Below are 12,865 nucleotides of genomic sequence, written 5' to 3'. Positions count from 1 at the left end.
CATACTGACTGCAATTCGTGCATGATTATCGAGCGAAGATAAGAAGAAGCCGAGACGAAATTCGCGTCAAAACAACTGAATTTTTTATGGAATGGAATTTTTATCGTACATTCACGTTTAGTTTTCTTCATCGGCAATATGAAGGCACTTAGATACATTTACGAAATATAAAAAGCTCAGAACCTTGAATTATTTCCACCAGGCTCAAATTCTTCTCCTATCTTACCCCTAGTGTCTCCTCAATCGATCATGTTCCATGCGATTTACAGTATCGACCTAAATATCTGATGACTCTGCGATATAAAATAAAAGTGTCTTTGAATAATATATCGTAGGTGTATAATAATGTATAAACGAATTTAGAAATATGTGAGAAATCTAGGAATTCACCAAAAAAAATTGATGAATTAGTTCATCTATCTCCCCCTCCGTCGTGAAACGTCCACTCCGCGAATGTTTCACTAGATTAAAAAAAAGCCAGAAATAACACAGGATAAAATCAGGCGAATAGGGTAGATGTTAAATGACTATTACGTAATTCTCACGTGAAAATTCAACCGGGCAAGTGTGACTTTGCATGATCATGATTCAACAGTATCCCATGAACATTTACCGACTCAAGAGCTATAGGTGAACATTTTTGTGTATGCTACTAGTAATTCTGTACAACAGAATGAAACCAATATTAAACATTTCTAACATTTCTTGTGTTATTCATCATCACTTTACTTTTTGAAAACGGTTAAGCATGTGTGGCAGCCAACGAGAAGCAATCTTATTAATATGAAGGTGATCATAGGAAACTGAATGTAAGACTGTTGCAGATACAACACCAAGAGTTGTCTTAATCGCTTGATAGGTGCATCTTGGATCTTATTCACTCATAAATCTTACTCTCTCGATGTTTCCAACAATAAATGAAGAAAGAAGGTTAACAGCACGGGCTTCACAACCAAACGGTGTCCGTCCTATAGGTACCAGCGAAATATAGCTGCTCGTGATTTTGATCTCCAAGTGCGCTTAAATGGGTCTTGAGATCTTGGTACGTCATAGCACGCATATATTCTTGACAAATACATATTTCGAAGGCAAATTGTATGTAGCACTATTTACTTCGTGAAGCAGCGACTTAATATTTTAGATTGGTGTCATTCAAAAACTGAGCGTTTCCAGTTCTAACACTTCTAGTTTCATGTCATCTCAAAATATACATTCGTTTGTGCACAATGAAATAGTTTTTACCTAGTATTCGCATTTTGATATCACTAAGTATATGAACATCTAGGATGTTCTGAAGAAATACCGATTATTCTAACAGATAATCCTAATCAATTAGTTTATAAAAGATGTGAAGAAATGCTTATAACCACTAATTACTAATTTTAATAATTATTATGTTGGAATTCTTTATTATTTAAATAACGCACTTCAGTCTATTTCCTTATATCCAATTTTTATATAACAGTTATTATATGAGAGTATTGTCCTATCAAAATAAAACGGAATTTTCGATAAGATTAATTCTTTTGAATAAAGTGTTACCCTTGGATATTAAATAAATAAATGAATGAGAATTAGAAAAGGCGTTTGTACAAATGATAATATGATAACTAATTAACCACGAAAAATGTTATATAAATATTTTTACGATGTTTAATATTTAATTTATAAAACCTCACCGTATATTGGAGGCTTATTAGAGGTAATATATTTTATTAACGCAATTGTTTCTTAGTATGATGTTGTTTGAACTTTGATTTATAATACAATAAAATTAGTAGGATTGAAATGATTAATTGAGTCACGTTTACTTAAATCGGACCCTGATGTGGTATCTATGATACTTTATGAAGCTATAACCCATTCAAAGCGGAATAATATTATTGGAAAGACGGATTTTTTGGTCAATTTACAGAACAAAATGGAAAAGATCTTTAAAATAAAAAAGTCTGGACTCTACAGACTTGGTAATCTGTAGGTTTGTTCCATCCTAATATATACTGCTGTTGGAACAGTTATTGGGAACATTTAAATGGTATTATTTGCGCAATCTGTGGCTATGTAAGGCTCTTGTAACGTTACTTACTATCAACCAAGTATCGAAAAGACCGTCTTGGAAACGATTCATATACAATACCTACGTCGATTGGAATCCAAAAGAGAATTGTTCGTATAACGGCGCAGAATCCTCAGCGTACCATGGACGACTTTTTATGGTTTGGAACGAACTTTCATAACTTTCTGCGCGACTTTTTTTTTACTGCGCATTTCACTGATAGCGAGGGTGTGATTAGAAAAAATATTGTTAGAGAGAATTTTATAAAAAGTAGTAATTCTGTGATTTTTGGTGTTACATAACAGTTCACTTACAGAATCAAATATTCTTCTAAATTTTTTGAGGCGTTTTTGAGGTCAGAGTATTACGATTCTAGTTTTAATTCTCCTTCCATACATATTTCCATTTTTTCCGAGTCTTTGCTACTTCATTTATCTGCTGTATTTTTCTCCCTTGTCTTCCCCTTTTCTGTGCTACTTGTTACAGCTACGTTTTCCTGGATCTTCCTCTCTTTCTTTTTTTTTCTTTTATCTTTCTGCTTCTATCTTTTAACTTTTTTTTTCCTAGTGGTTCCTATTCGAGCTTCTCTCAAATTAACTCTTCTAATTCTAATTATTAACCTATCCTATCCTTTTGTTCATTACCTAAGCTTCACTCCCATTTACTAACATGGGTACAGTTATCGAGTTGTATACTTTTGTTTTTATATCTTGTCTGATTTCTCTATTCCCCAGAATTCTCTTTATCAATATGTCTACTTCTTCTTCCGTTTACCCTAATGTATCTGATACGATTACTTTATCGTCTACATATAATAATCCGTCCATTTTCACCAGTTCCAGGTTTCTGTAGCCTATTATTTTCCTCAGCTCATAGTTCCTTTTTTATTGTTTCATCATCCTCTCTATGACAAATGAATAGAAGAAGCCTCTCTCGATCTTCTTCCATTTATTTGAACTTTCAATCTTAGTATTTCATATATTCCTGTTATATCTGTTGTTTTTCTAGAGATACATATTTTCCTCATACTATCCTATACAATTTCTTCATCTATTGATTCAAATGCAGCTCTCAAATCAATGAATGTAATATGAAATTCTCGTCCCTGTTCTATATTCCTTCCTATTTAGTATGTAAATGTTATCTGTCGTTTGTTTTCTTTTTCTTTAATAAAAACCATAACAACTGAAAACTTTTTAATTGGCTTCTTAGAGAAGCGATTATGATGGAAAGTATTTATTAATTGGATTTCACTGGTCAACAAAGTTCAAACTTTTTTTTGTCACACGAAAACTTGGAATGTACTATGGCCAATAAACAATAATATATCAATAGAAAAAAATTGACACATTAATTTTTTTGTTACATCAAGATATATATTTTTTTTTGAAATATACAAAAATTCTCTAACACTTAAAATATGGGAAATGTCCTGATGAAATCTTTCGCCTTGTTTGTCACTCACAGTACCTACTCAAATTCTCGAGGAAGAAATTAAAATTAGAGTGCAGGATATACTCGTATATTTAAAGACATATTACATCCCAAAACTTTGTATGAAGTTATAAGCACATTGATAAATTCCTCGTAGTTTTCCGCTTCATGGTTTCCTAGGAAATTTTGGACAACATCCACAAAACATTTCCAGGTGACTTTCTCCGGATCATTCAGCTTTTGTTTAGTTTTGTGTAGTTGACTTTTTCTGTTTTTGCTGTCCCATTTGCAAATGAAACATCAATATTTTGTGTAACCAAGCTATAGTCCAAGAAAATAGCAATGACTTCAAAATCTCAACAAATTTTCCAAACATATTCACTGTATTTAATTTTTGTCAAGTAGGAACTTCATGTTCTCGTGATTATCTTTCATATCAAAGCCATAGAATTGGCACTCAAAGACATTTGTTTCCGTTGTTTAGCAACACTGCTTTTAAGCTAATTATTGAGGAGTCAATGAAGAATCGCCAGTGACTTGGATCTTATTCAACATTCAATAAATTCATTACCACAGGAATGTTATTCCGACAGACTGAATCATCTGTTTTAGAAAAATAAGGATTTATTTCATCATCACGATGTTATAAGAAGAAATTTTCGTACAAGGAGAAAGTAAATTCTAGTTGTAAATTCTATAGACCCCTACAGCTCTGCTTATTTTTTAGACAAAGCTGACGGTTCATAACTTGAGTCACTCTCTTGAGAAACCTTATCAGGTTGATTAAGAACAAATTACGGACTACAAACAAAATCCCGAATTTCTGTTTGATTTTGAGAATTTGGAACGGGCAGTTCAGCATTTTGTAGGATTGGTCTGATGGCCAATGACAAGCTTTGGTACTGGACAGTGTATTTGAACTTGTTGTGACGCCTTTGAATCAAACAAAAATAAAAATTACTTACATAATGTTTTGTTTTCATTGAAATCGTTGGTATACCAAAAAGCACTCACACGTTACACAATTTATATGTCGAATCCAGGATTTATCTTTGTGGTGCAGAAAAAAACGAAAATGCAATTGTTAAACAGTCATCTAAATTAAGTTATTCAAACAAATGCAGGTAAATGTGGCCAGAAAAGAATATATAGCTGGATGTGACTGAAACAAAATATTTTTTTTCAATTATTTTCAATTAAGGGAACATTGAAACAAATAAAGTCATCACAAAGTTCGTGTGACAAAAACAGTAATTACCAGTGTTATTCACTCAATTCCAAATACTGTTTTTTTTTCAAATTCTGTTTTTTCAAACAGATTCAAATATTCTTGAGGGAGGCTGATTAATTCAGTACACAAATTTCACTCAATCAAGTGAAGGATTTGATTGAAACTAAGCTGATAAATAAAATAGAATCCGTCGTAGTACAAACTAAGCTTTTAAGCGTCATATGAACGCATCTCTGCAAAAATCTCTGCTATTTATATAAAGTTAATAGGATTGAGAACTGAAGAGTAGTAATTCCAACCAATGGCAATGGTTAGAGAATGAGGAAAATTCTAGTTCAATGCTGTCGAACATAAGGATTATCATCGAATATTTGAAGATATATCTCAGCTCAACTAAGATAATTCAATCTGACGTTAAACTAAAATATATAACCTGCCTCATAAAACAGTAATTACATAAAATTGTAAAATTAAAATTTGGTTAGGAATTACAATTTTATTTACAAGATTAATTACAACTTTTAATGCAACACTAATAAAAGATGTTTAAAAACTTAACGGTTTCCAGTATAATTAGAAGTACTTCAGTTCAAGCAGAGAAATCACAGATTTCTTAATATACAGGCAAGTACATACCTAATTGCACGGAACAATCAAACATGACAAAGCTGAATTATCGTAATGATATAATTTCTGTTTATGTGAATAAGATCTAATCTTTTCAATAGTATTTGTTCCAATTTGAATTTTTATTTATACTGGAAGTAAGTAGATCCAGTAAACGTTTTGAATACATTCCTCTCAAAATTTCAATTTGCTTTTATCATCATAGAAACATCTTGTTGAACTAAATGTTGATCTAAACTCTTCATAAAAATGCTTATAGATATCGTACACTATGGTTCTGATGATATCTGATCCGTATCTATTTTGTATGATTGTAAAATGCTGGATTCTGAGCGAGTTTAACAGCGGCTGCATTATCGATCATCAATACACGCAAATATCCTAATTATTGAATCCGTTGTAAAGAGTCTTTCACCAACTCTACTCGTTTGTTCGTTCTCTTGCTGATAGAATTTTTGCCTCTTCAGTTGAAACTCCCACGGTTCCTTATCTTCAATTACTTCCATGATATTTCTACATCACTATACATATAAAGAATTTCTCTAAAAGACTCCTAAAGGTAGTCCTTTATAAAATTGTATTTGTGAGAGATCCGAAGATCTATGATTCCTTTGATATATATGAATATCCTTTTCACTTTTATATTGCACTTTTATATTATCCATCAAGTCGGGATAATTAACACTTCTTGAGCATACACCAACTGCATAAGCCAAATCAACAGAGTTATAAGGTGAACAATGGTCCGACTACATCCCTGTAATGAAATTTATTGATAGAATTATCTAAATTATTTTGAATTTTCAGTCCCAAAAAGTAAAATACTGGTTTTAGGGCTATCTTGACATCTTGTTATGAAAATCAACTTCCATGTTTTCATTATTCATTGTACCAATTTGATTACTTAAACTTCATTTATTGTTCTACAGTCGTATAATTCTGCTAGTGAGGATATGACTTCATATGCTATACGGATCGTGATTCATATACATTTACCATTGGGTACAACCCATACAATTTCGAGCATTCCGCAGCAATCCGGAATGTTCCAGGATGTATTTTATCAATATGTTATTAAAAATAATCAAGAGTTTCTTTTCGAACAACGAAAGATACGTCAGGAAAAACAACTTATAATCTGAAAGCTTAGAATAAAAATTCTTTTATTATGAGCTTTGAGACTGAGCCCTCTGTGGTTCATGATACTTATGGATGATACAATTTAATCAACAAAAAAAATCGAATTACAGGAAAGACATCTGGAAGTGTTGAGAAATTGAAAGTAGTAAAAAAATTACAAGATAATGATATATTAACATAGCGATAGATGAGGAGAATGGACAAAGTAGAAATGATTCAATATTTGGGGAAACAATGCAAAGAGAAAAACTTTGGAAATGAGTGATATAATCTCTATTGCATTAAAACCGCATCATGTCGTTCAATGTCAACCAACCAAACGACAAAACATTATACTGTCGAATATTAACATATGGAAGTGAAAGCTGAGTGCGAAAAATCATAAAAAGAAAGCAGAATATAAGAAATGGAGCTGATGTACTTAAAGAGAATAGCGAAAACCGCATGTCATTATCTTTCTTTTTTATCTTGAGATATCTCAATAAGAATAAGAGTGAATTTTAAATTTCACCTTTGAATACCAATAACTCATTATAGTTGTTGGTACGGAATGAATTTTGAAAATTTTTAATTTTCCTTACCTTATTCACAGAAATTTCAATATTTCTATTTGGATAATTAAAAAACAAGTATTAGGCGCAAAAGACAAATCACAAACTAATATAAGGATAAATAGGTCAAATTATTTGCTCATTCATTGAAGCTCTATAAAGTTATCACAAGATTCTTGAGATATGATAGTTCATAAAGTTACCAATAATTATCAATGCGTTTGAGTCAAAGAGCATGCCATTCTAAAAATTATGAAAAACGATCTTAACATTTATTTCTGTGAGATAACTTCTTCGAAAATCTTCAACAGTATTAAGATTTCAGCCATAGGTGAGATAAATTGAATCATTCCAGCTTCATTTTAGGAATCCACAGTTGAGTCATGTCCCGGCCTTTTGGAGGCTTATTTTATAATTGAATTAATTATTCAATTTTTTGGACTTGAGCATTATTTTCCTCCCTCGTGGATGTTTTGCATTTTCTTCTTTTTCTTATAATCCTCAATGGAAACAAATTGATAAATAATTCTTTAATTGTTATAATGTATATTTCTATTCTAGGTTTCTCTATATATAAAATTTAGAGATGCCCGAAGATATACCAAGCAATAGTTTACAAAATACTTTTCCAGATAAAGTACTTTCTGCTAACAGAACTACCAAAACGAAAAAGGATACTAAGTTTTTTTTCTTCGTCATAGTTTTGGGTAAGATGATTGTTATGTATTTTGTTACTTATGAATCTTCTCAATAATGCAACCTTTAGTGGTTGTCAAAGTTTGATTTCCACCTATAATCTGGTAATCGCCAGTCTATTAACCTCGAGTAGGATAAGGAATCAATTCTTCAAGTATTAAAGTTAAGAGGGTGCTAAAGGACTTTTGGTATGTATTCAACACTTCCTCATCAGAATAACATTATAATTGAGGCTGCTTTTTCCTTAAACTGTTTGCATCTCGTATCTTGGTTTGTGTCCTGGATGGTCACCGTCGATGAAGGAAAAACTCACGTGAGATGATAACGGTACAATTCCAGGAAATCACATGTTTCATAGATTAATCTATATATGAGGGCTATATTTAATAGAGCTGAATACGTATGCTACAGTTATCAATAAAATCCAAGAGTACTGAATATGTTCATTTGCTTCTGGCATTAGTTGACCTGATTAACTGTTGTCTTGGTTCATATTATGTGTTCCGGTGTCACATTTTCTTCCAAAAAACTAGCAATTGTCGCTCTCTTTTTATTATTATATTTTATTATCTCTCTAAAAGTTATTTATTATATAAAGCTACGTTAGTTAATGTGTTCTCCAATATGTGTATGACTGTGTAGAGCGTCGGCATGGTCTCATAGTTCACATATTGTTTATGTACATTACATAAATAACTTATTCAAGATTGACTATCAGGTACTATTGCCAGTTTTTTTCTAGTATTAATTTAAATTGAGTTCAAATTCCTTCTGAAATGTGTTAAGATGGGTTACTATCGATTTTCCGTCCATATACACGTATCCCAGTTCCTGTTGCTGTTTTGGAGGCATGAACATACCATATCCTCATATGACTGAAGTTTTACTTAGCAATACTGGATAGCTTTCTTAGAAACTACCTATTTTTTTTTAATCATCTGTTAAGGGTCACAATTGGTTTTTATTCTAAGTATGTAATGATTCCTTTTTGAGTTTCCACAATCATACGACAATGTGCATTGGAGTTGAATCTGAATTAACTTCCATTGCTACTGTTGGATGACCTCTGTAGTGTAATGGTTAAATTTTAACTGCTAGACAATTGCTCTATAGGTTATGAAGGGCTTTACATGCATACCATGACCGCTGTTGTGGCTTTTGCGCCAATATTCTCAATATGATCGAAATAAATGTCGTCGGAAGACTACTAACCAATAATCCACTGTATTTACAAGCTCGTATTATATGAATTCATCTCCATGTGGTCAATATTGATATAGAATCAGAATGGCTACCACCGAGAACTGAACATACTATTAACCTGGATGGAAGTTATCAAGATACTGAAGTATACCGTTAAACGTCGGATGTAGATGTTAGTCATGCATATCAATAATGAAATTCCACAATTTCAAAACAATTTGCATTGATATTGTTCATAAATATTCTTAAAAGTATGAGTTAATGAAATAATGAAAGAATTTCGATACCTAAATCTAAACCATGTCATTGGGCCGTTACTGGCTCTGAAAGGATTTTCAGGAATTTATCTAATTGTAATGGATGAATAAACCGAATTATTTGACTGTATATGATTTATATTTTTCAGCATTATTACCATGTATAACTGGAGGAGGTAGAATGGTATGGACATCTTCAGCTTTGATCAAATTATCATCGACTGATTCCAATATCAACCCCTTGGGAAGACCAATAACAACTGCAGAAACATCTTTGATGGTTGGATTACCTGGAATAATTGCTTTACCTGCCGCAATACTATTCGCAAAATTAGCCGATGTTATAGGAAGGAAACGGTGTATGCAAGTTATAGGATTCGGAATGTTGTTCAGTTTGATAGGGTTAGCATTCAGTAATTCTGTACCCCTAATGATAACGTTTCTAACCTGCATGTCCTACTTATTTTCTGCAACATCCTGCGTTTTCTCTATATATTTCACAGAAATTTGCGAGGATCATAATAGAGCAAAGTTCGGTAGTCTTTTAAGCACTTGTCTAATACTTGGACAATTATATAGTAATGCTATAGGTCCATTTCTAGGCATTCGTTACTATTCACTTCTTTTAGCAGCGCCTTTATTGCCATTTCTAATATTTTTCTTTTTCGCACCCGAAACACCAATGTATCTATTTGCGAAAGGTAAAAAAGACGAATGTCTACAAGCTCTTCGAAAGCTGCGAAGTAATAAATCTGAAGGTGAGTTGTTAAATGATTTTAACAAAATCCTTGGTAATTTGACACTAGCAGAGAAACATGAGAAGAAGAATATATCACAATTATTTTCGACTAAAGAAAGTAGATTCGGTTTTCTACTTGGTGTACTTTCTATGCTTTTCCAAACCATAAGTGGAGGTCCAATTCTCATTCCACTGATAGCTCCTATTTTTAATCAATATAATTTGATTATTTCCGGAGAAACTGTAGCTGTATCTATCAGTATCGTTAAAGTTATGAGTTTATTTCTAACATTCATGATCATTGAAAGAATTGGAAGAAGACCGTTACTGATTGTATCTTCTGCAGGATCAGGTATATCGATGTTATTATTAGGAACGTTTTTCTATTTTTTGATTATTGATTCACCCCTATTCGATCAAGTTCAATGGTTACCATTTCCGGTTATCTTATTTTATTATCTTGTGTACGGAATTGGACTTTGCTCTATACCAACTCCTATGATCAGTGTACTTTTCACTATTGAAATGCGATCAATGTCTAGTTCATTGGTATTCACTATAGAACATGTCTTGGTTGCTTCTTGTCAACTAGTTTATCCATTACTAGCTGAAAGTGTTGGTTCTCATTGGTGTATGTGGATATTTGCAATTAATTGTTTCATAGCAAGTTTAATACTTTATTGGCTAATGCCAGAAACTAGAGGAAAGAGCATTGATGAGATTCAGCATATATTTAAAAATCATAGGTATTCTAAAACCATTTAATAGTCATAATTCGAGGTGTGTTAATAGAATGGAAGGAATTTTCAATTTTTGGAATAACTTTAAGCTGCTCTAGACATGCACTCCTAATTTTAACTATGCTTGTAAAGTGGATGAAGGTATCATGTTCCTTAAACGAAAAAAAGTACTCAATATGGAAGTCTGCTTCAGCCAAACCATTTATTCTGGAACTGATGACTCCATTATTTAGTATTTAGGCCTAGATTAATCTTTTTACTGTTGTGAAGTGTCCTTCGAGCTCTTATTATAATCAGTGGCAGAGGCCATTTAGTCACTGATTATCAGAATGATTGGGCATTCACTCGTAGACTGCATCCAGATTTTCGCCTGACCAGATGCTCCAGCAAGTAATTTGTTAAGAATGTCTAGCCTATATGCTGTTATCATGGCTTCTAGTTGTATCGTCGGGTCAAAAGATGGAAGATCCAGTGTTATCCTGGTGCTCAAGTCATGTATTTTTCACAAATCCAGCTTCTTTTCCAATTGTTTCACAGCGTTGAACTTGTATTTGGTACCCTTTTATTAGTGACTTTATGACTACATAATTAGCAACTCTCTTATTGTGATTCAGGGCATTGTAATAATTTCCTCCACTTTTTGAACGTTTAATTTAATTTACTGCGAACAAAATTAATTTTATTTTATGTAAAAATATACAGAGGTCGGAATAAATCAGGCAACGCTCTTGAGAAATTGACATAAATTTGGCAACGCTGTCAAAAAAGATTAGAACGAAGCATGTTCGTGACTTAGACAGTTGTGTCTATGTTATGATAAGACGTGCTTATCGAGTAGACCCGTTTTCAAAATAAATAGCCGACGCATCCCGTTCTGGATGATCGGTATCTGTAATAGCTAACGAAAATATGAGAACAGTGACGCTGGCATTAGTTGAACAGTCGAAACAATCTGCAGTGTGGTTATTGGGAGAACTTTGAATATACAATTGTTCTCTATGACGAATGGTGAAACGCATGCACTGTCGAGTTTACCGTCCAAGTCCCCTACACACACTTCACCTGACATGCCAAAGTTATTGACGTGGAAAATGGACAAGGATCCAACACTCCCGAACATCCCACATTTCATGCAAGATGGAGCTTTGCCGCACTATGTTATGTGCGCGGGAGTACCTAAATGTTCATTCCGATAAATGGATATGCGACGAGGAATCGTTGAGTGGACGACACGGTCATGTGACCTTACACCTTGTGATTTCTTTTTGTGAGGTTTGTTCAAGGAGGACCACGCATCCTTCTCGACCTATGAATTGCAATTGAAGAAGAATTTGAAACACTTCTCGGGCAATTTTTATATGCTTCGCCGGACCTGCTTCTTCGATGAGAAATGTAGTCGTAAACATATTAATCAACATATGCATCAATTTGAACACTTAACCTTTTTCAAATCTTCTTATTTCTTCTAACAAACTCATTTTGATGCTGTATTTTTTATGCAAATTGATTGCCTGACTTATGCCGACCTCTGTATTATCCTAATAGAAAACGTGGTGAGTAGGCCGCAAAATTTGAAAGTTTCATTTTCACACACCTCATATACCATTTTATTAAGAATATAAGTATACTTGAAATACGGCAAACCGCTATGTTCCAATGTTATATGAAATTTTGCTGCAGATTTTGCGATGAAAACTTAAAGAGCGTTGAATTATCACACTTTTGTCTGAACGTACTAAGTGAAAATATATTTATTCAAAGTTGCATCTTGAAGTTTGATTATTACAGATTAAAACCTGAAAACTGGCGCAAAAATCAAATAGTAACAAATTTAATGTATTGTTTTTCCTATAGCACAGGTTCTGTTTTTGTTCTGTTAACAACAAAGAGTTTTTTTTACAAATGGTATATACCTATAAATTTATAAGAAAAAAACATTTTACACTGCAAAATTACTATTAATTTGCTAAACAATGATGGCTAAAAATTCGCATTAACTGCGTATCCAAAAGAGCATAGCGAATAAAAGCAGTTATAAATTAAAAACAACTCAAATTAATATATATTAAAGATAAGACTGGGACTGGAAATCCGGGATGGTTGCAGTCCTCAACTGGATTCCCAGATTTGGTTTTGAGTTGAATTTGTATCATGTGGTGTACCGGTTGAGCCGGTTGTGGTTGAAATTCCA

At 32.7% G+C, this 12,865-nt stretch overlaps 1 protein-coding gene across 2 annotated transcripts; it reads left to right on the top strand.

The window, feature by feature from the left end:
* Window positions 1-5,237: 5,237 nt before the first annotated feature.
* On the top strand, window positions 5,238-12,438 carry LOC130895110 (facilitated trehalose transporter Tret1-like). 2 transcript variants are annotated; one of them, XM_057802252.1, is made up of 3 exons: window positions 5,238-5,345; window positions 7,601-7,746; window positions 9,345-12,438. In XM_057802252.1, exons 2-3 carry the CDS (start codon window positions 7,626-7,628, stop codon window positions 10,697-10,699), a joined length of 1,476 nt encoding a protein of 491 aa, XP_057658235.1. In that variant the 5' UTR covers window positions 5,238-5,345; window positions 7,601-7,625; the 3' UTR covers window positions 10,700-12,438. The 2 variants fall into 2 exon arrangements, with proteins under 2 accessions (XP_057658235.1, XP_057658236.1); XM_057802253.1 differs by having other exon boundaries at window positions 5,288-5,485.
* The last annotated feature ends 427 nt before the right edge of the window (window positions 12,439-12,865 follow it).

The sequence above is a fragment of the Diorhabda carinulata genome, chromosome 6, assembly GCF_026250575.1.
Source record: "Diorhabda carinulata isolate Delta chromosome 6, icDioCari1.1, whole genome shotgun sequence".
In the NCBI taxonomy this organism is placed as follows: Eukaryota; Metazoa; Arthropoda; class Insecta; order Coleoptera; family Chrysomelidae; genus Diorhabda; species Diorhabda carinulata.
Note: the sequence above shows the minus strand (reverse complement) of the source record. Positions and strands in the feature narration are given on the sequence as shown.